This window comes from Centruroides sculpturatus, unplaced genomic scaffold (genome assembly GCF_000671375.1).
Source record: "Centruroides sculpturatus isolate CEXI.00-Female unplaced genomic scaffold, Cexi_2.0 scaffold1688, whole genome shotgun sequence".
NCBI lineage: Eukaryota > Metazoa > Arthropoda > Arachnida > Scorpiones > Buthidae > Centruroides > Centruroides sculpturatus.
This window is the reverse complement of record NW_019385793.1, coordinates 112,637-138,047: the sequence shown is the minus strand read 5'-3', so window position 1 is coordinate 138,047 and position 25,411 is coordinate 112,637. Positions and strand designations below refer to the sequence as shown.

Genomic DNA, 25,411 nt, shown 5'->3' with positions numbered 1-25,411 from the left:
CATCTTCATTCAATTAGATCCAAACAAATGTATAACCATGCTTTGTATATACAAGCAACATATAAATTATTATATTAACAAAATAGAATTAATAAAATATTTTGTGCTTATATACGTACTTACAAGAAAACAAAAATAAAATGGTTTTGGTACACCTGGTTTCCATGGCCAAACAGAATCCAAATACCAAATTAATACAATATAAATAAGACTCGAGACAAGAAACATTCCAAATATTAATCCTATATTAAAACCATCTCCATAAATTGTTGGTGATTCCAAAACTTCTTTCCAGTGGGTACCACCCTCTATAACAAAATATATATTTATTAAAGATTATATTTCAAAATTTGCATTAATGGTTTTTATAACCATCATTAAAGATAAAGCCAACCACTGACGTATGCCATCGGGTTATATAACGTTATATAATCTGATGGCATATGGCAGTGGTTGGATTTATTAATGTATTGGGTTTTAGTAGAGTTGTTTGATCATTAAAACATGTTAAAATACAAATTATCTGATTTAAATAGAAAAATGTTGATAGTATTTTTAATTCAATAATGGTAATAGATTAAAAGAGATATGAAGAGTCTATATCATAGATATTGTGAATGTTCAAAGTGAAATATAATTAAACAAAGTATAGTATACAAGAAACAGACTTTATTTTGCATATTAACAAGGAATTTACAGGTCCCAACTCTTACCCAAGTTCCAGGTTTTCTTTTGCGAGACTGGTATATACAATGAATCTTTTGCATAGGGGGATGTTGTCACAATTTCTACTTTTGATTGGTTATAAAATGTGATGGTACAGAGACTTTACAATCATGAACTGCGTTCTTAGCCGAGTATCTTAAGCTACTTATAACTAAATTAAGGAAATATGCATATAGATAGAAGAAGAAAGGAAAGAAGAATTTGTAAGACAGGTGTACCCAAAATCTTGACTAATCTTTTGATGTGTTGGTTTGGATCCGATTCTAATGTCCTTGCTGATCTGCTGCTCTGAACCACTCTTTAAGTGTTCATGATGAGGGATGTTCTCTGAGAAGTCTTCCCTATAACACTTATGGACAAAAACTTCTTATGTATCTTTTCCTCTGATATCATGCTCTCAAACTCTTGTCAATGCTGAAATGTCCTAGAGCCTTCTACACCTTGTCTTCACAGTGTCCAGCCAAAGAGTGGTTCTCTAGAATGAGTTTTTACCCTCAGGACTTTGTCTACTATTGTCTTCTCCTCCACAATCTGGTTTAGTAAGGTTAGATACGAAAATTCTCGGAATACGAAAAACAAAAGATACACAATAACAAAGGGATAGTGAAAGATTATAAATAAAATACGATATAAAACTAATACTATGCATAAAATATGGCATACTGCCACAATATATATAGATTGATCATACATAGTTTAAAATGGAACAATAGTAGTTTCTTAACTCTGTCCCAACTGTTCCACCATTTTAGTAAGATTTTCATTTTTGTTCTGTTTTTTGAAATCAAAAATTCATTCTTGATCTTTCTTCTCTCTATGTAATTGGAGCAGAAGAGATTAAGAGAAGAATATACTTTTTTGTATTAAAGAAAACAATTTGCAAGGTGATGTAATATTGAAATTGGGGGTTCGTCTGCTCAAACAGTTCTAGTTCAGAAAGTTTAGAATGAATTTGACTTTTAGAACTAGTAGAATTACAAAGAGTTATAATTTTGAATGACAATGTTTTTAGTTTTAGACCTAAATGATGAGCCAAAAGTCTCAAAAGTGTTTGGGACTGAATGTAAGCATGTTGGATTTTGTGATTTCTCTGTTATTTTGTAACAAGTTGTAATTTTATGGAGAATAATCCAATTTACATCATCTATTGGCATTTTTTTTCATCTTTATTTAGTTGAACTTTCAACTAAATAAAGATGAAAAACCACAGTGTTTAAATTTGTCACACTTAATAGTGTTTGAACAACAAAGAATTAAATCAGTAAAATAATTTGATATAAATGATAATCTTAATCACAAATTTTTAGCATTAACTACATACAAATATTTACTAAAAAACTCTTAAATCACATATCAACTTTTAAATAAACAGAGTATGCAATACTTACTCAAAAATTCAAAATGTGAGAATGCAAACCATACCCAAACAAATGCCATATTTGGTAAAAGACAAGTTAAAACTTTAGTATTAAAATGCGTATTAGCAAAAACATCTGTACCAAATGGTACTACAAGTATGAAAGGTCCTAAAAAGCTACCAATCCATATAATAACTGTCATTATTACAGCATAAGAGGCTAAAAAAATATAAATGTATATATTATTATTAACTTAAAAAATAAATTACAATTATAAAAAATATTAAATTATTTATAAATGTTAATTATTTACCAGATTATAAAAGTTTTCTTTGGTTTATTAGATTTAAATTTACTACATATTACTTTGATTTCATTTCAAACTTATCTTGTACATATAAAAAAAACTGTAATAATAGTTTCTCCAGCAATAAATTAATAATTATTAATTATAAACTTATGGTTATAATTTTAAAAAGTTTGTAAAGTAATAATTTAAAAAAATAGAAAAACAATAATAAATGCCACATTGCTTTGAATTTAATACAAACACACACACACATTCATGTTTTTTTTTATCAGGTTGTAAAGGCAAAATTTAGACATTTTGAAAAAAATTTAATTGACAATTAACTCAAAAATGATTACAGTTCAGCTCTGGTATATAATCACCATCAATATCAATCACATCTTGCCACCTTTGCTGCGAACTTTCAATCTTGTGAGAATAGAATGACCAGGTTTTACCTTCAAGAAAATCTTCAGCATCAGGCCTTCCCATGTTGCTATCTTACCTCCTTCCTCCATCACAAGCACATCAAAAGTGACCTTTCTCCTTCGATACTGTCCTGTGATCCCTTTCTTCTTGGAAGTACTGCCTGAGGCCAACCAATACGTGGAAAAGCTAGATGTACAGTTCAAAAGACCAGAAGTAGCCTGTTTTGGGAGGGGATAGAAGAGAGAAAAGATAAATGAAAAAGAAAAATGACTTAATCAAGCCACAGCAGCATGCAAATATGATCTTTTAAAAGTTTCATATTGTCAGACATTGCCAATGCATCTATTTCAAATGAAATATGTGATGAAATCCCTTTGGTTACTTTACTTATATATCCACATCAAATGTTCTAGAAGATTTTTTACCAGTCATTTGTAGAAAAAAAAAATGTCTAGATGTCTAGATTTTTACCTTTAAACCTGATAAAAGTAATTTTCAGAAAAAAGATAGATGATAATTAAAAGAAAATGTAATTTAAAAGAATTTATTAAAGAGTAAAAATATTAATATATTTAGAATAAATATAATTAATAGAAAATCAAAATAAATAAGAAATATAAAGTTTGTATTACATATATATATTTTTGAAGTGTGTCAAGGAATATCCTGAATTTAAGAAGCAACTCAAAGTTTAACATGTACTAAAAGTTTCTGTTTAGAAAATATTTAAAAATGTCTTAAATTCAAAGCAATATTAAAATAATAATTATAATAAATAATATTTTGATATATGAATACATACGCTTATTAAATACAGTTGTAATTAAGAAACAAAACAACAGTGATGAAATACTATATAACAGCATCAGAACAAAAAATAAACTAGGGGAAACACCTCTCAACACCACTGAATGGCCTTTAACAAATTCAATTGAAAACATAAAAACGATAAACAAATCATGTAATAATAATTCTAAGAAGTTGCTGATAAATGTTCCTGTCCAATATGTCAGTTCACTAATACCCATCATTTTCATGATTTCCTGTTAAGAAAGTAAAAATAAATTAATAAAAATTAATCTATATAATTATTTAACTGAAAATTTTTATAAAATAAATAAACAAAAATGTCTTGTTTTACAGTTTGTTAGCATTTCATATATCAGGGGTTCCCAATAGGGTTAGTATTGACTGCTTAGGGGTCAATGAAAGTTTAAGTATATATAATATATTACTATTCATTATACAATATATAATATTGAAGGAGTCAATGAAAAAACTTTTGTTAAATGGGATCAATACATAAAAAAGGTTGGGTATTCCTGTCATATGTGGATAAACTTTCATTTCGTGATGAAACAAAAATGTAACTATTGGATTTAAAACACTGAAAAATTTAATATTTCTGTCTAATATATATCAATTTCATACTTATTTCTTTGATCAAATAAGGTCTTGTTTATATTTTCTAAGGTCTTGTTTAATATAACTTATTTCCTTCTTAAGATTAGTATTTTAATACAGTTGCTCCTAGTCATATTATTCATGTTGAATGACAAACCAAATAGATGTGGTATAATTGATGTATTGCATCTATCCACTTCCATTTATTTTCAATCTTTACTCAGACTTTCTATTTTATGTCCTTGTACTATTTTGTACAAGGTCAATGATTGGATAAGGTAATATTTCTTTACATTTGGAAGTGCCTCTCATAGACATTGTGGAAATGCCTTGTACTGTACCTGAGGGAAATGCACTGACATTGTTTGCCCGACAATAACGAAAATAGATTCGTTGAAAGCACTAGCAATAAAAAATATTAATAATGCCATACACAGTGAATTTTCCTTCCTGCTAATATTTCCTTGCCATTAAAAATTCAATGGCAACCAATTTTTTAAAAATTATTGGCTAAAAGTGCATTTATATAAATATTTAAAAGGAAAAAGGGCAATAAATTCAAATAAGTGATATAAGATGTGATATAATGAGGGATTACCCTGTTAAAAAAAAATGTCTATTGGTTTTACATGGTTATTCACCTTGATTAACCAAAAGTTTAATAAATAAATATATGGTACAAGACCAAAACACAGGAACTGCAGATCACAAATTCAAGATTGTGCAGTATAATAATAACCTGAAAGGTATATACTGTTAAGTAGCAGGAGGCAACAATCTTTTCCAGGCCTGCAGAAAAAACCTAATCATCTATGCTCTTCTTATGAACTCCAAGCACCATCACAACAAGCTGTACTTTCCAGGATTATACTCTATCCTCCAAGACAATAGAGACAGCCAGCAGCTACAGTACAGTACAGTACATTGGGGCAATGATGTGTCCATTAAAACAATGTTTACAACAACATCTCAATATAATTAATAAAAGTCAAACTACAGTGGCATTAGTTATATAAGTCTTGGATGAGGACATGCAGTTAAACATTAACAATGAATACTTATCATACCTAAGAGCTTCCACAACTTGAACACCTTGAAATGTTAGAAATTTAGAAGACCAGCAGACACAACATGGTAATTAACTATAAGGACAATAACACATTATCAAGCTTGGAGGATATTGTTTGAAACTGAATGTTACTTTCACATTCCAGCAAAACCACATGACCACTGATTGCCAATTAGATTGTGGTCGTCAGCCATATTTTAGTTTGTATATAAGTCACAATTCCTTTATTTCATTTCTATTTTCTTTCTATTGTCTTCGAGAACTTCCCCCATATCAACCATTACTATTCGAGGCGGAGGATCACCCCTTCTCAGAACCAAGGGTAAAACAAGGGCGTAGGGTATTAGGGCTTCCCCAAATTTGGGGAGATAGACAAAGGAAAGAAGGATGAGGCAAAAAGAAAGTCAAGAGGGGAACACTTTTTAACTGGACCTCGAAATTGTACAGAGTAGTGATTGAGACTCAAAAGAGAGAGGAAGGAAAAAGACAGCAGGTATAGGAGAGTACTGTTGAGGGAAGAGAAGAAAAAGCACGAGGGACTTGAGAAAACCGAAAGATGTGGAGAACCTCGAGAACAAAGTGCTAAATCAGTAAAGGAGAATAAGAGATCATGATTGTGAAAGGGCACTTCTCCAAAGATATTGGTCAATCAATAAGGACCCAGGTATTCCCTATCTGTTTCTCTATACTTTCCTAAGTCTATTCATTTCCCTGGTATATTAGTTTTAAGGTAGCCATAAGATTAGTTTTTTAAGTCAGTTATCATGGTTTTATCTTATGCACACGTGTATTATATACTTGCACAAGAATAGGAGGTGACCCATTTCTGTGCAAGGATAATAGGGTAAAGGAAATCCGTTAAGTTGGGATCTTTGTAACAAAATAAGAAAAAAAAAACCATGTTCAGAGAGCATTAAAGGAATATTCAATCATACACATATTTGTTTCTGTGTTCCTATTTGTAATATTTATTCATGGACTTACAAAATCTCTCATTGCAAACAACCACAAGATGTTGCTCTTTTCATATTTTAAATTATAGCATTCCATTTTTCATTCATTTTTTAAATCTGTTCTTTTATCCTAAAGATGGTTGCTCAAAGCAATTGAAAATGTTTGTTTTCCTTTTACTTTTTTGATTTGCATGCTGGATTTTTAGTTTTATGGTGAAAAAGAAGAAATTGTACTGTCTTCCTGCATGAATTTTGTGAGTGATATTTATACTTTTCATCCAGTATACCATCTGTTTATTTAAATCATGAGTTAAAGTTGATTCAGACAATAATTATTTTCTGTTTAATTTTTCCAAGTTTATTTTATCATTATTACTGGATAAAGGAAATTAGTCATAAAATAAAAACAATCAATCATATTTATATATTTTCACACTTAATTTATGTAATCAGAACAATTCATAAACACAAACATTTAAATTAAGGGTGGCTGGTGAATAAACGGGTAAATTTTTCAGTATTTCAGAGTAATTTCTCAGTAGTCACTTTCCTGTGAAAGTTAAGTACACTACCAAGAACACAAGACATCTTCAAAACTGCATTATTAGTTAATTTTAGTATAAGATATTTAATACAGTAGATTCTCCTATAACACTGTAGATAATTCCATGTTACACGAATTCCATGTTGTAAGAGTCACTTAGATTTTACAAATACGTGAGCTGTTCACAACCCAGCACACGTATTTGTAAAATCTAAGTGACTCATACAACATGGAATTCATATAACACAGAATTATCTACAGTGTTATGGGTGGTCTACTGTACTTTAATAATTTTATCTAAAGGTATGTGTAAATCATTTTATATTAATTATTAATAGTTAATCAAACTATACTCTATAATACTCTATAATAATCATATTAATTTCCAGATTATTTGATTATTATAGAGTATTTGAGTTTGACCATTTATGTATATCTACAATCAGCAAGCCCGTCTTTGGTACATGTGAGGCCCCCTTAAGGAATTCATAATAGAGGGTTAATGCTATCCCCACTTCATCAGCAGTTTACTTACAACTAAATTAAACACCAGAACACTTGCTAAGCTTACTGCAATTTAATATTCAAATGCTTTCAGCCTGTTCTTATAGGTCATCCTCAGGAAATTTTTTCAAAAATTTTTGAAAACTTTAAATTTTACGAGTATTCAAAAGCTTTGTGTTCGTTTATGGAACTGTAATTTCCTGAGGATAATCTATAAGAATAGACTGAAAGCATTTGAATATTAAATTGCAGTAAGCTCAGCAAGTGTTCTGGTGTTTAATTTAGTTAGAGGGTTAATGTTCATGTAATTTTTTCAATTAGCTTTACTAACTGCTAAACATATTGTTATATTTATGTTTAATAAAATTTATCAAACATCTTTTGATTGTTTACTGTTTATAATAATTTTATTACTTGTTACTTTTGTAGTGTTTGTTCACTAAGTATTTGTATTTTATCATTAGTTATATATAAATATATATTTTTCGTTCTTGTCGCAAGTTATTAATTGTAAAATTTCCGTTAGGTTCGTACCACCTCTTGTGATGTGGTGGTGCGAGCCCGTGATTGGCCCCTGCCATGACGTAGGTTCCCTCGTCAGGTACGTGGCGCGGAGGTATAAAATAAAATGTGCCACGTGCAGAAAACCCCCCGTTCTTCCTGGTTCTGTGGTGCAGGAGTGTTCGTGTCGAGTTGGTAAAGAAGGAGAAGGAACAAAGGAAGTTGGAGAACAAGGGAAGAGTGTGCCACGTGGAAGAGAACTTTATGTGCGAAAACGTAGAGACTTTTCATCGAGCATCAAGATCAGCCTTTTCGTAAGGATAGTCAACTTATTGTTCTTTTCTTTATATTTTTAAAACCTAATTGTCGTGTCGGGAATATTTGTGATTTTTTTTTTAAGTCCTATTGTCGCGTCGGGGATTATCTATCGAATTATTCATTAATACTCTTGTATCCGGACAAGAGGGGTGACAAGAATCCCAATGCTAACCGAAATTCGTGATTGAACCTCAGACATGTATTCTAGAGAAATTAAAATTGTTCAGTGTCCCGTTGATTCGTGTTGTCCTTTCTGTTCTCAAGCTCACACTAACGTACTTCGGTACGCTAGGGATTTACACTTTATTCAATTTTGCATATTTTTGGGGTCTCAAATGTTAGGAGGCCCCTGGGCCCAGGCCCAGTAGGCACACTTAAAGACGGGCCTGACAATCAGTAGCATCATTTATGAAAGAAGCTTTAAACTCTTATGATTAAATGTCAGATCAATGCTTTCACAAGGTAGTTCTGATTGCACTTGGGGCTAACTTGGCCTTGAAAACATGGAATGTGCTTTTGGTCAACACATGACCAAGTTGCATGGAACAGACAAATATCATTCATTCATTATTTGCAGAATAGGCTAGAAGCCATAAATTTTCTGTTGTTTATTGCAATGAAATTTTGGCTCCCTTGGGGATTAGGAAAAAGCAACTAAAACAAAAAAGGAGGAGGACATGTGCCCAAAGTTCCCAATATATGGGTGCCCCTGACTACAATGATTTATTAACAGAAATGGAAAAAGTAATATTTTAGTGCATGAGATGGCCACTTTTAAACTGCATACCAGTAATTATTATGAGATTCTGAAGGGGGCAATTAAGTAATTAGATTAATTAGTTAAAAGAATACACAGTGGAGAAACCCTAGTTTTTCCCACCACCTCATACTTCTGTTGCACATGGATCTGAGAGATAAACAGAGGATTGAATATCATAAAGAATAAACAATCTTTATAATGTTTGGACTTATTTCAGACATTCTACTAGAAGCCATAGACCACGGCTCACCCACAATACTCCAACGCTATCCCCACAGAAACCTCCCTACCAATACGCCTCAACAGAAGTAAAAGACAGCATAACTCCCCCTAAGAGGTATTATGTTAGAATGTTTGTAAACTCTCTCTCATGGTCTTTTAGCATTTAAGGAGAATTAGTATATAGTCGATAATTTAGTCTGTAAACATAGTATTGAACGTTATGTTGCAGAATAGGCTAGAACCCATAAATTTTCTGTTGTTTGTAATCTTGTATGCTTTAAATTAGTTCATTAAATTGTTATTTTTGTTATTTAATCTGCTCTCATGTGGACTTGTTAGACACCAACACCCTATCAATGAACGTATCACCCGTCACTTGGGTCAACCATCCAGTGACAAAGTGAGCGGTCTTCACCAGACCGTTGCCGATCCAAGGGGGTTTAAACCAGTATCCACCAACCCCATGGCTTCTCACATTATCTTGCTTTCAACTGCCACTCTGGAGGCATAGGGTATATAGTAGGGTGAGTTATACAAAGGTTTAATTTTTGTTCTTGCAATTTTCTGATAAGTGTATGTCATTGTAGGTTATATGCTACTGCAAATTACCCACTAAAATTATAGTAAATAAATTTCTTTATATCTTAAAATGCTTTCATATTTCTACCCATTCCTGGAAATTTTTGAACACATCATGCATATTATTACAATTTCTATGCACAATAAAAAATTGAAAATTAAAATAGAAATTTGAAAGCACATGATTTATGTTTATGTTAAAAAATATTTTTTATATATAAATAAATAATAATACCTTTGTTCTGCTACATTTTTCTTCAACAATTCTTTTTACAATTATTGGAAATATGAATACAAAATTTATAATCATAACAAATGAAACTGCTATCAACTCGACAGACATTGCCTTTACTTCATCATTAGGTGGATATGGCATAGACTGTAGAGTAAACTGCAATAAAAATTTCATAGATTAAGTGCTACTCTGTATATAAAATAGTTTAATAATTATTATTTTGTTAAATTATTTATAAATTGAGAAATTAAAAATAATTATATAATATTCCTGACATAGTAAAGTATTAATATATAGTTGTGTAATTAGATCATCATTTCAAGAAAGATCAGAATGAAATTTCAATTATGCTAACTATTATTATTTTTACTGATAAAATAAATTAGAAAAGTAATAATTAGTAAACAGATATTACAGCTATTTTACAAATTCCAACAAAACAACACAAAACAAAATACCATAACAACAAACACACGTTACACAACTACTGCCTCCATTAACTGGATTTATTCTTAAATACACTAAAAAACTAAAACATTATATTTATTTGAACATTATAGTTTAGTGTTTTTGAGTATAGATTATAAGTTACAAAACTTCAATAATATAAACATTGGCATTACACAAAAAGAACAGAGCATAATACAATTTAATATATTTTAAGCTTAGAAGTACATTATGATTTTATAAATACACTCGAACAAACCTTTACATATGCAGCCGTAATTTAATAGATAAATTCAAACGTTTGACTATATTCAATGGTCTTTATCAAGAAAAAAACTGAACAATCGAACTTCGAACTTAAAATTTGCATTACCGATACAAGTGTTATTTTTGGAACGTTTTTAAAAAGATATTCTATCGTATAAGCGCCATCTCTACATATTGGCTGTAATTACAGTAGTTAAAATAATACCAGTAAAATACATTAAAATACAATAAAGTGCAGATAGAAACAAAAGTTAAGAGAGTTGCCGCTTTGCTAACTTTCTTGACTCTTATAGTATGCATGTTCGCCATGCTGCCGATATTTTGCTTGCATCCTGGAAGTTGATAGCTAAACCTTTTTGGCTTGTTTTGCAGATATGCCAGGCTTCAGCATATCTAAGGTGCTTTTTGTCGCATACTATTTGTATCAATTTTACTATTTGTTCGAGTGTATTTAGTTAAGAAATGCAGTCTCTGACGAGTTATGATTTTATTTATACTAAATACATTATTTCAAAAATAACTAATCAAAACTTTATAATCTAATTAATTAATAAATGTTTAAGTTATCTATATTTTTTGTTGTTTTAATTAATATGCCCTTTTAATGTCAGAGCCAATAAAATTAGAATTTCCACTACCATAACAGTAGTCTTGTTTATTAATATGTAAATTTTCGACTATAAATTTGACTATCTTCTATTATCAGGACTTATTATACTGGTTTTACAGATAATATTACAAAGATTAACAGAAAACAATTTTTATTTTATTTCGTATACCTGTAGTCTTGTTTAATTAAGTAGTCTTGTTTACTTATCTCACTTAATGTTATCAGTTGATTATCAACATGGGCAAATATCAGAATAATTACAGTAAGCAGAGTCTATTGTTTTTTAAATGCAGTAAACTTTTCAAAAACACTTTTCTATAACTCTTAGATTTTTTATTTTTGTGTATTATAGATCTACAAGTATATAGCATTGTTTGTTGTTCTAAAGTAATGATGAGCTGACAAGCAAACATGAACATCTTTACTTTGTCTGAATTTTTAATATTGATGAAAACCTGCTTTAACTATATTAGCATTATAAAGAAAATGTGGCATGGTAACAACATATTCTTCAGAAAGAATACATTTTTTATCTTTGAATCAAATCATATGTATGATTTATTACAGCCATGATTTTAATGATAAACATGTTCTTGTTTGCTTGAACTGCTTTGACAAGTTTGTTTTTGTTGCCATCGCTAAAGATATGATGTATACTTTTAATAACAAACAATGCTTTTAGCCCATGACTATAAATTAGATAGAGTTAGATAACCTAATAAATAGGATTTAACAATTTGGAGGGCTTATCACACCAAGGCAAACAGAAAGAAGGACCAGAACTTTTACAAAAAAGTTAGTCTTTAATAATCACATTTCAAATTTAGGTAAGGATGCATTTTGGGTACAAGGACCCCTCATCAGCTTACAAACACATGGCAACAACATAACAATTATAACACCACTAGTTAATCAATACAAAGGAATATCTAATATACACAATGCACTGTATTTACAATTTTTAATGTAGCCCATATACTAAAAAACTAAAACTATCAAGTATAATATTTTAATACAATGACAATGTGATATATCATATTATTTGGGATCAGTAAATGTCTTATTTTCTCCTACATTTTCCAAATTTTGGTAGACGGTTCCACTATTAATAATAAATATTGTTAAGTACATTAAAAACCAAAAGGGGAAACAAACAATGAACTTACTATTATTTAAATGATTGGTTTCCAGGCATTAGACAAAAACAGATACATCTGATCCATAAGGCTGTGTGAAGACAACTGACTTGTTACAATTCATTTTACAATGCGATGTGACTATACTACCACATCTGTTCGGCATCTGTTTCAAGGTTTTGTAAAAATGATATCAATCCACCCCTCATGTAGCTTCAGTCTGACCCTGGATAAAATCATTGGAAGCATTGTATGATATTTTGGTGTGTAGCATCCAGGAGCTAAACTGCATGTGAGTGGTGCTCTGTAAAGCGCAAATGCAAATGCATATAATCTGGCTGCTTTACACAATTCAAATATTTCTGCCATGGAAGCTATCCCATATTTGACAGTACAGTGCTTCTGTTGGCAATATGCAAATATGAATTTATATTCAAATAAACAATACCAATCATATCATTTTTTTCACATGTAGTATAAAAATTTGTAATGAGATACTTAAAATTAATATTTTAATAAAACTGCATTAATTAATTTAAATTATGTTAAAATATGAAAATAATCACAAAATATGTATTTTTATTTTACAAAATACAAGGAAAGCTGTGCTTCCACAGATGACATGCCATGTAAAATATCATCTTATTTTATCTTATTGTAAGCTACTGGATTAAACTGGCAGTTAACAGTACAGTTCAAAATTTGAAATATTTTTCTGGCCATACCCCTACTTTATGGTTGTCACAGTGTAAATGCAGCTTAACTCTTTGGTGGTTTAATGCAGAAAAAGCCAGAGCAAATGAACATTAAGGTAAAGAGTAAATTGAAAATTACCTAGATTTGATATGTGATTATTAAAGACCACCCTTTTTATAAAAGTTCTGGTCCTTCTTTCAGTCAGCCTTGGTGTGATAAGCCCTGCAAATAATGTTATACCCTATTTGTTGGGTTATCTAATTCTGTCTAATGAAAAATAGTAGCCATCACATTACATGGGTTGTTTGTAAATGTGACAGAAAGGATTCCTCCTTAAAACACAGCCTCATGGACATTGTGGTTGAATTTTCTGGATTGTGATAATCAAGTTATGTAAGTCAACAGTGTCTTAAAATTTCAATAAACTTTAAAAAGTTAATATTACCCTAAGATTTTCAATTATCTGCTTTTTCTGAATGGTGTTGGCATGCAATTTGATAAACATCAAGTCAATACTTCTCTGTATTTGAATAAAAAATGAAGACTGTAAATAAGTTGAATAGAAGAATTTAGGGAAATTTGAGGGTTCTGAAAAAAAACAAAAAAAATCATTAAATTATGTTTATTAAAAAGTTCATATATTTTTTTATAACAACAATTTTAAATTTTATGCTATAATTTAATAAGAGTAGTCAGTAAATGACATTATTGCACAAGTTTGGCTGAAAGCATGTGGAATGGTAAATTCACATGGATACCAACAAGAAAAGGCACAAAAAAGCTTCATTATTTATATTTTATTGTGTTAACTAAGTTTCAAATAATAGTTTTAAATCATCATTTTGCAAGCACTTATTTATTGTATGAATAATTAACTAGCTAGTGGATAAGAAAAATAAAGAACAAATTATGTACAGTACAAAGTGTATAAAAGGAAAAAAATCTAAATGCAAGCAAAGTACAGAGCAAACAGACTGTAATAGCACTAGATTTTTTATTCTGGGAGAGCAGAAGTGGGGAAAAAAATTTTTTTTTCAGTGTTGTAGATGTTATCTGCACATTTTATTATCAAACAAATTTATTTTTAAAATTTAATGATTGATTTTCAGTAAGATACGTAAGTGGAAAAAATTTTGTGAAAGCATGTAAATTAATTGGCAAACAATCAATTCATATTTAAAGAAACTCCTCCAAATAATGGTCAATATAGATAAATTTGAATAAATTATTTCAGGATGGGTTAATGGGTGGATAAGGAGATTTTTGAGTGAGTTGGCAGTTATCACACCACCTTAGTACCATCTATGCAAACAAATTTTAAGTGTGCCTAATCAGTCTTACTTGTTCCATCACATTAGGGAGTTTCTGTATTCGTGGGTTTCAAAGAATATTACTAGAGATTACTATGAGGATTACTAAATTTGCAGACTGTACACATAAACAAGGCTTCTTAATTTGGTAAACTCTAAGCCCTGGCTATGCCTGTGTGACTTATTTTTTTACTAAAATAAAAACTGCAATAAAAATGTAAATCATTTTTGTATTGCCTGTCCAATTGTTTATTTCTTCATTCATACTTTTTACCCTCTGGATCTTCTCCATTTCCCTACTGACAGTGTTGCTGACTTCATAACTCTGCAAGTTATATAGGAATATTTCATGCATTTTCTGTTTAGAAAGATTCATAGTATAGCCACATCTATGTGTAAGCTATGTCTTATTTTACAATCCATTATACTAATCTTTTCTAATATGTCTAGTGCTGCATGTGAAACACAGGTCATTGGGAGTCTTATCCTCTTCACATATCTACATCTAAATAAAGACCAGATTCCCATAGAAAGTTCTCCAAGGGAAAATTGCCTTGACAGATCATTCATGTGATGCATTCCATATCCACCAACCAAACCAAACTCTTCTTTTTTTCAAAGAATTCCAGCATTATTTAAAAACTGAACATGTATGTGTAAAGGCTGATCTACACAATACAATTACAGTGAACATTTTGTTGTAGAAACCATAAAATGCATGGATTTGTCTCATTTGAATAAACATGTGACTAATTGGCAATCTTCGTTTGACAAGTTGCAACAGTGTCATAGAAATGTGTGTCAGATCTTTTGCTTGTTGTGACAACACCAAACCAATCGATGAAGAAATCAGAATAACCCATTAGATCATATTCCTATCATTCTCAAGAGAAATGAATGCAGAGGTGGAAGTTGGGGTTATACACATGTCTCCCAGGCTTTGATGTTCTTTATCAATGCACTCCATCCTCCAGGTTCTACATATTTGTGAAATGAAAAAAATAATGAGTTGTTTTACTAGGATTAATTTTAGATACCATCTTTTGAAGTATGATTCAAGTTTCTCATATTATTATTTATATATCATCATCAATAGATAAGGAGTTGTGTTTCTTTACTTTTGTGAAACCACCGGAAGGGGGTAGGTCTCCCAATCCGGCAACAGATTGTTAAACCCTTTCACTGTCAGAATGGGTGGTTGAAGGGTTCTTTTTCCCGTTGTAACGGGTCGAGTGGCGGAGGGAGGAGCGCGTCGGTGAGACGACAGGCAATATACGAGAAAACGAGGAGGCCAGATATAACATAAGGAAAAGTAACAATTTATTAAACTGAGTAATACAACGTATAGTTCGCGTCCCTAAAACACGGGGAGACCGAGAGAGAGCTTACAATAATTGGTTCCATACCTCTTGATCTGTTATCCACGCTACTCTTTGAATTAGGAAAATTTCTCTTCTAGGAAAGTTCACTGATGTAGGAAAGGTCACTGTTTAACTATTTGAATCCTGGATTTAGGGAAGTTCACTAGACAAAAAGGACACTATTTGAAATTGGTCTTCTTCCGGCACCTGCTCTGGTACGACTCCCCCGAGAAGGGGAAGGAAGGGGTTTTTATAAGTTCGGCGTGGGAGAATGGTCACGTGATTGATTGTTGTGAGGTAAAAGGTATGTAGATGGGTCAGAGTTGTTCCCGGGACCATGCTAACTATCAACTTTGGCGTTGGAATGTGGGATTAGTTTCGAATTTAACGGATGTTTATGTCTAATGTAAACGAAAAGTTTTTTTTTTCGTTAGGTTTCACTTTAGGTTAAAGGAAAATTTAATTAGATTTTAAGCGAATACGGGACAATTAATCGACAAATAGTTGGCAAAAAAATTCCGGATTTCACACTTTCTTGTCTATTATAACAGAGGGAAAGTGTGACAATGTGGCAAAAAATAAACTTTCAAATTTTTACATTTTTTAGACTTAGGAAACCTGAAATGTCAAGAAATGCAAACAAATTTGGGGGTAATTTCTGTATATATGGATGTGTGTGTGGGGAAGCACGATTTTGTTCACCCTCTTTGAAGATTAATAACTCCTGTCTTTTGGTTGAAAATTTCTGAAATTTGGCAGGGAGGTTTGTTTATTAGGGGAATTGATGCTATTAAATTTTGGTGATTAAAGGTCAAAGGAGTGGGAAGATAATGGGGGTCATGTGTATCTCCAGTAGGTTCAGACTTAATGACAATTCTACTCGTTATTAGCATTTACAATTTTTTATAAAACCCATCCCACCCTCAAAAGTAAGCTTTTTGCTATTTTATAATAGTTAAAAATATAAAACGTTTTTAAAATAAAATATGATATCAGATAGCATCACAAAAATTTTAATATATTACCAGCAGGGCTGTGGAGTCGTGTAAAAATCTACCGACTCCAACTCCGACTTTTCCTTACCATCCAACTCCAACTCCGACCAGGGGCGGACTTGTTACCAAAAGAGACCCAGAAATTCTGATGTCATCACATGACCTCAGAATAAAAGATTCAATAAATAGAGTTCTAATAAAGATAAAACATAGAAACTTTTTATTCCAAAGCTATAAGACTCCTCTAAGTAATATATAAATATGTACAGTATTCGATAATTTTTACTTTTCTGGCTGTTATATATAACAGATGGAAGTGTATCACTCGGTCAAAAAATGACCCCTCCCAAATTTTTACATTTTTGGACTCAATTCAGAACACCTTGAAATTTCAAGATATACAAAAGATTTGAGGTTTTTTCTATATGTGTGGATGTTAGACTGTGTTTGTGGGGCATGATTTTGTTCACTCTGTTTGAAGCCTAATAATTTCTGTGGTGAGAGTGGTCAGAATCGGAGTCAGATGGTTTAATACAAGAGTTAGTTATTAAGTGTCAAAGTGGTTGAACTAAATCATGTCCCCATATACATTATAATATCTTAGGCGAGAACATCTTAACGGGTTTTACTGTACTATTATAAAATAACAAAAAAGCTTACTTTTAGGGTAGAGATGACTTTTTATTTTATTATTATCTTTTTAATTTTGAACGCTAATAATGAGTAAAATATTCATTAAGAGATATGACACATGACCACTTTTATGTCTTCACCCTGTCGACCTTTAGTTAAGAACCAAAATTTAATAATATTAATGCCCCTTTATACGCAAGCTACAGTGCCATATTTCGTCTCTTAAACTTTACCCATTCTGAGATATTGTTAATTAATATCTCAGAACAAAAAATAAAGAAATTAAACAAATTAGATGCCAACACACACACTCGCGTGTATTTTTCCCCTTTTATTGACTTTTTGAGGATTTTGGGAGGTCTCGAAATGTGTAGATTTACAAAAGAAACTTGGAGGGTCAAATTTGACATGATTCCAATACTTTTCCTTTTTATATATATTAAAAGTTGGGAAGTAAAAAGGAGTCGGAGTCGGCGGATTTTTTGACGACTCCGACTCAAACATCAAAACTCCACGACTCTGACTATGACTCCACAGCCCTGATTAACAGGAAATTTGAGCAACTCATCACTGGTTTATTTTATTATTCCTTTTTCCTCATAAGAAGTTAACCATTAACTATAATTATTTTCATTCCCATTAGTTTGCTTTTCTTTGTTATCTATTTTTGTCTCATTCTATCCTGTGTCCACTAAGAAGGCACTCCCATCGTTGCCTGGCCACAATGGTAACAGGATGATGAGGGACAGAGCTTGATAAATCTGGACTAAACAGACCATGAAAAATTCCTGGAAATTTTTTACCCTTCCAGATTTGTTCTTGGATTTCCTAGAACATATGGCTGACACCTTAACCATTTGGCCACCCAGCATCAATACCAATATGTTTAACGAAGCTTCTGATAACCTAACAGCTGCTTTAAAAACAAAGATCTTTGTTGATAATTAAATATTCTGAGATCCTAGCTTAGAATTCAAGAATTCAGATGTAAAGACGTCAATTCTATAAATGAATATGTAAGCAGGCTCTAAAATATTAGTAATTAGTCTAGCAGATAGACTTATAATTTTAAATATCTAGTACAAAAATTAGCAGACACTGTTCATGTCATATGTACTGATTTTGTAAAATTCATATTATATTGTAACCAGAGGACACTAGGATCTAGATATATATCTGGGACACCATGTGTCTAGCACCCACTTCATATGGACTTGTGTTAGTAAAGGTGACAAACTTAGCATAGTCAATGATGAAAATATCACATTTTTACTTCCTGCAGAATTTGAATCTATCATATAGGAATTGAGATAACCCAAACAAACTTTTAAGTGATATTGTAAAAATATTTGCAAAAAGGGTTAAAGTGTACCTAGGTAACCCCAATAGCAGTGCTTCCGACTGTTCGTGCTCCCGACAAACTCCTCCTGGAGAGGAACCACTGGTAGGCTGCCGAGTGTTTTAACATCACTAGTTATTGATTCACGGTAGTTCTTGAACATAATAAAAAAAAGGAAACATCTACTAAAAATATGGTTAATCTAACCTAACCAAAGTGCCACCTTTGGGATTACCTAGGTACACTTTAACTGTAAAAAGAATATGGACAATGGTGTATTTTGTGAGTTTCTGCTTTAACTACCGAAAATGTTATAGCTATTTCAATGTTAAACAAAGCATGTTGCAAAACAGAAAATAGTCTGTCATAATTATCACAAAAAGTCATATTCAGTTTATATGATATAAGATAAGAGCAACTAAGTTTTTAAGCAAAATAAGTAAATTTAAATAAAATGACATAAATGAAAAATATTTGAGTACATTATTATTATTTTTTTTAAATATTCTACATGTTAGTACACTTATTTCACATATTTGAATTATAAATACAAGAATTATAAATTAAAATCCTTGTATTGATGATAAATTAAAGAGTTGTTTTCTACCAGCTATAAATTGTTATAAAATAATATAAATTTTTTAATGATTTTAAAGCCAAAGATTGTTATACAATTATTAAATCCATTAAAACAACATATGTAAAGCAAAAATACATATTATGGTACTATTAATAGCACAATTGTAAAAACATGTGTCAAATAGATTTTTGTTTTAATATCATTCATTTAAAATTTCGTATCATTGCATGCTTACAATATTAAAGACTAAATGATAAAAAAACACTTGTTTTATACAAACTTCTAGACAAATTACCGGTACACATAAACACCATTGCTAAACCTTTACTTCGTTTGTGTTTTCAATCTTTTATAAGATTGAAAATGTTTGTTCATTTTTGTAATATGTCTTACAGGAAGTGAAAGTTCAGCAGTGGTGTTCACTTGTTTTATATTATATTATAATAATTTTTTAAAATATATCATAATATTAAATTTAAAAAAGTTCTAACCTTCACTTCGTACATCACTTAAAGACCCATAAAGCATATTTGTTCTGAAATTTGTGCAACAGCTTCTCACTTTATATTTCAATACTTTTGAATTTGGATCACATTCAGAAAATATAACTGCCTGTATCCGGAACATATGTAATTCATTCTTATAACGAAGATATTTTTCTAAATCATCTTCGGTTTCGAATCCTTTAAACACTGTTAAAGAAATTTAGAAAGGAAATAAAATTTAAATAAAAATATCTTTTAAAAATAAATGGTTTTATTTAATACTATATAATATGCAGGCAATTAATCAACATTTAATTTCTCAAGTCCTTTCAATCCTTCTTGTATAATACAGTTTTACATTTTTATAATTTCACGATATTCGATGAATCTGAAGATGATTCTTTAAAAGAACTGATAGGACTTGCTTAAAACATAAACAAATGCTGGGAAATTAAAGGTGGATTAGTTATTTATGGTAAATATTCCAGTTAATTTATTACTTATAATATGTAGGTTATAAAAAATGATATACCATAGAACTTGGATAATTCAAATTTGTAGTTAATTAGAATGTTTTCTCCAGACTCTTGAATTTGCTACAGGAGTAATGTAAAAATTACCCTTTAATTAAAATCACAATAAACCAAGACATATATTAGAGTATGAAATACATCTTAGTGTATTATGATTCAAAGTACAGTTATGAGAATTTTACAAAATACCACCTTAATCTTCCAACCAGTATTGGTTATGTTTATTGGAAGATTCCAGAATATAGTAATCAGCATGTTTCTTAGCTAAAAATTACTTAAAAGTTTGATTTTTAGTTTTAAGGAGAGGGAGATTAAGAATTAGAGCAAATCATAGAACATGGAAAATATAGCTGAAGTTTCTGATCACTTAATTAGTTTCTATTTCAAGGGTACATGGCCAGTAAGTACAGACAGTGCTTTCTACATTAATGTTTTTCCACTAGATAAATTTGCTAGCATGTTCAAATACTGTATTGTTTGGTACAGTATACATACATCATTTTAAATTAAAATTACAACTAAGTCAATATTTCATAAATATAATTGCTGTTTTCCAATCTCTCATCAACCCCACTTCTCTCCAAATTGTTACAGCAACTAAATAAAAAAAAAAAGGATGAAAGGATGCCTAGTGTTTGATTAATTGCACTTTACAGTACAGTAAGACCCCGCTTAACGCTGATTCAATATAACGGCGTTTGCTCGAAGCCTAGAAAAAAAAAGCTCAAAATTTACAGCAATTATTGTGGCATTTTATTGATTCGTAAATAATACGATTATTTACAAACACGAACCAATCAAAAAAAGGTGGCAAATAAATGTACTTTCTTTAAATCTATGTTTGTTTGGTGCAATTTTGGAAAAAATATAACATCATGGATGCCGTAGACAATATCGGCTTTGCTTGGCAAGAATTAACCAATAAATGCACGAAGTGTGGAAGAAGTTATAGCTGAAGGTATCCAAGAATTCTCAATGGGAAGTGCCTATCGCTGTATCATTAGGTTGACCAAACTCAACCTAATCGATACAGCAGGACTAGGAGATATAGACAAACAGGATATTGAGGAGTTACCGCAGGTTTCTGGTGAGTCTTATCAACGACGACCTTCAAGAACTGGCAGAACAAGGAATCCATGTAGAATTGGAAAATATTGATTCTGAAAACGAAGAACCCAAAAAATTTCTCTACAGATTTCCTTAGTAAAAGTTTGGTAACCATAACCGAAATCGTGATCGAATTGTAGCGAATGATCCAGACTTTGAAAGGAGTGCAAAAGCAAAACAAGGCATTTTGGATGAGATCTTCTGCTACCGGCATTTGCTTAAGGAAAGAAAAAAATGACAAATGAAACTTCACGACTTTATTGCAATAAAACAAGAATTTCAGGACTTTCGTCACAAAAACTGAACTAATTAATATATTATACATTTCTGTGTGCATATGTTTATGTGTTACTTAACATACATTATTATACAAATAATTTAAAAGTAAAATTTTTAAATTTTCGGTCGCGTGTTCCCCTATCCATACTTACTCTATGTTAAAATGATCTCGTTTAACGCTTTGTCGTCTTTGAACGCATCCCGGCGGGGTCTTACTGTACTTAATCAACAAACACGTGGTGATGGTGGCGACCCATTTCTCTCCCACGTGCCCACCAGCTGGCTCTACAAGAATCACGTCGGAACTCATATTTCAGGCATACGAGCACGAGGAAGGCACTACACATGCCAGCCCATCCACGAGGCCCTCCCTCGACCATACATGCAGCGCGCCCAATATTTTGTAATGTATGAATTTCGTTCTGGCATGTTACGGCACGATCATTAAATGTAATTTATAATTAAAAAAATATAATTATAAATTACATTTAATGATCGCGCCGAAAATCTTGGAAATATTTTTAATCGTAATTTACATATTGAGGAGGAAGAGTAGCATAAAAAGGAAGGTCAACCCGACAGTAAGGACGAAGAAAGTGATGAAGAGTCCGAATTACCATCCAACGAATCACTGTCATCACCTAGAATTTCCTTCTTAATTTCTTTATATATATATATATATATAGCCTAGATCAGGGCTTCTTAAACTATGGGTCGTGACCCCATTTCGGGTCGCGAGATTTTAACGCAAAATATTGAAAATAATTTGTGAGAGTTTGAAAATGGCGCGCTTTGTGTCACTTCTGGTGCAGCGAGAGAACGATTCAGCAACACTGATTGTAGTATGAACAATTTTTCAGTGTGTTCAGTTGTCTCTATTCCATTGTAACGCAAGAGTGAACTGTGGTAGTACACCATTATTGTTTTTTCAAATTTGTATATACCAGTAGACTCCCTATAACACTGTAGATAATTCCGTGTTATGTGAATTCCATGTTGTATGAGTCACTTAGATTTTACAAATATGTGAGCCGTTCACAGCCCGGCACACGTATTTGTAAACCTCTAAGTGACTCGTACAACATGGAATTCACATAACACGGAATTATCTACAGTGTTATAGGGGGGGGTCTACTGTATCTTTATTTTATATTGTTTGGGTCGCGAAAAAATTCACAGTCATAAATGGGGTCGTGAATAAAAAAAGTTTAAGAAGCCCTACCCTAGACCATTACTGACGTGCAATTGACTGATTGCCCCTGGATGTCGGCTTCTTACAGAAACACAGCTTCCCTATCGTCAAATGTCACGGCACTCCACTGCCACATTGGAAAGTTGACATCTTTTAATTAACATAGACACGATGATAAATGTTTAAAAAAACTAAAAACACAAACAGCATAGAATACTTACTTGAATATGGATTTGAGAACGCATCTTTGACGAATTTCGTGCAGGAAGACGTATTTGGTGCATAATAAAGGTCATATGGCCAATTATATGGATTTAAATCGTATGGCTCGTAAAAGATTTCGTGCTTATGTAATATATTTTCTGAATTAATGGAACCATTATATTTAAATAAATTAAAAGCTCGAAGAGTAGAACTGTCGTACGTTAACCATGCCGGGATACAAAGAGGTAATATAAACTCGAAAAATGTCAAAATATAATGCCTCCGATGGAAACGCCAATCTTTCCATATTAGAGTTAGCAAAGGCCGACATACTCCACCCATCTTTCTACGCAAACTAAAATTATTTTTAACATAAATAAAATTTATTGTGTTGAGTAATGATACAAATTACAAATATGATTTATTAAAAGAAAACCAATATATACTGTAAGACTTATCTGTTATGTAAAACTGATACAGGATGTTTATGCGATATTATTACATTAAATAGCATATAGAACAAAAGTAATAATAAGTTATCTATTACATTTTAAAACACGTAACGGGATCCGATATTTTAAAATTAAATTGAGTAATTTAGAAGTTTACAACGTTCCAGTTTCTTTTTATTTATAATCGAATCAACGTTTAAAATTGTCATATAGATTCCTATAACTTCGATATACTTAAAATTAAGTAAGATAAATGGTATAAGGTAACGCAACACGAGCCAAAAGTTCCACGTGTTGCGTTATTTCGGCCAGCCTATTGTTAGGCACAAATTCGCGATCAACTACTAGTGTTCGCTGCTGGATTTAGACTCTTTTGTGTTCTTAAGCTATAATATTAAACTTCTTCTACACCAGATAATGATGCGGGAAAATTGTGAGTACAGCTCATAACTCAAGACCTAAGCCGCAGTTTATTGAACCTACTGTATTTCCGCGTATATAAGAGCCAATTTGTTTTGGCTTATAAGAGCATTTGTTGAGCACTGTTGTGTCAATGTAAATTAAATGTAAATATATCGGGAAACTCTCTAGTCTCCATCAGTCGACATGGCGGAGTGTATTTTGCTTTCATATATATTGTAAGCCTGTGTTTCTTAGCAATTTTGCGTGTTTTGTTGTTGCATCATCGAAGCTTGAACTACAAAATGAGGTATAGTTTATGCTGATGGAACAATTCATTACTGTATAATAAAGCGATTAAAATCATCCTACTGGGCGGGTGATCTATTCTGTCAGTAGGATGTTGTCCATTCTATCATTGCCCCCTATAACACTGTTGATTTTTCCGTTTTATACGAATTCCATGTTGTACGAGTCACTTAGATTTTACAGATACGTGTGCCGGGCTGTGAACGGCTTACGTATTTGTAAAATTCAAGTGACTCGTACAACATGGAATTCATATAAAACGGAAAAATCAACAGTGTTATAGGGGAGTAGACTTGTAATCTTTATTTTTTTCATTTTATTCTAACAAATGGGGGGAGGCAAAATGATGAATTACGAATTTAATAACCATTTTAAATTATCACTAGATGAATAATTTGATTTTTAAATTACTGCATAAAAAGCATATATTAACATAATTAACCAGATCAGGCTTAGTTTATTTGTTTATGGCAACGCTAAACATGAGTGATGTGCAGAGGGAGGATGTCTCCCGGGAGGTCTTTTATGGGAAACTGGCACCTATTTAAGTGTTACAAACAGAAACTCCACGTGGCCAGCACGTTGGTGAGGCGCGAACCCACGACAAACTACCACTGTTTAGTGATTTTGGCCATTGGTGGGCGAATTTCAAACGTATATTATGTAATCATAAATATGCAAACAATGCAATTTTTATTAAATTGTCTTAGTTTTCTCGATATTTTGAGAAATGAGCAGTATAACAATACAGAATTCACATACATTTATTTCCTTTCAATTTTAACGCGTAATTGCCTAAAGATTATTTATTTTAAAAGCTTGTCGTTTAATGCTTCTCATTAAAATGAATTGTTGGTTCATATAAAAATTAGTCATTCTTTTAGTGTTTTGGAAGAAATTGCAATATCATAATACGTTGCAAAACGTTGGTAATGATAATTATGATAAGGCTTTTTGGAATTATTTAAGATTTTGAAATATTGTGAGAAATTTCTTGATATAAAGCATAAAATTGAAAATTATGATTCTATTTGTATCTTATGTTTTTTAAAAAAAATTGTTGAATAAAATTATATATCAATATTTAAAATTAATGAATCATTTAAGTAATTGTATATTTAAGGATCAACATTGGTTTGTTTCTGGTATATCAACTGAAAGAAATTTAATATCGTTTTTTAGGATT

At 31.2% G+C, this 25,411-nt stretch overlaps 1 protein-coding gene across 1 annotated transcript; it reads right to left on the bottom strand.

Moving 5' to 3' along the window:
- Positions 1 to 123: 123 nt before the first annotated feature.
- Positions 124 to 24,326, bottom strand: LOC111642167 (ATP-binding cassette sub-family A member 3-like; the record flags this gene model as incomplete). Its single annotated transcript, XM_023388456.1, has 7 exons — positions 23,083 to 24,326; positions 19,757 to 19,957; positions 13,493 to 13,635; positions 9,892 to 10,047; positions 3,605 to 3,845; positions 2,115 to 2,303; positions 124 to 308 (listed from the first exon to the last, which is right to left on the bottom strand). Coding segments are annotated over exons 1-7 (1,440 nt in total), but the record flags the coding sequence as incomplete, so codon positions are not given.
- Positions 24,327 to 25,411: the final 1,085 nt, after the last annotated feature.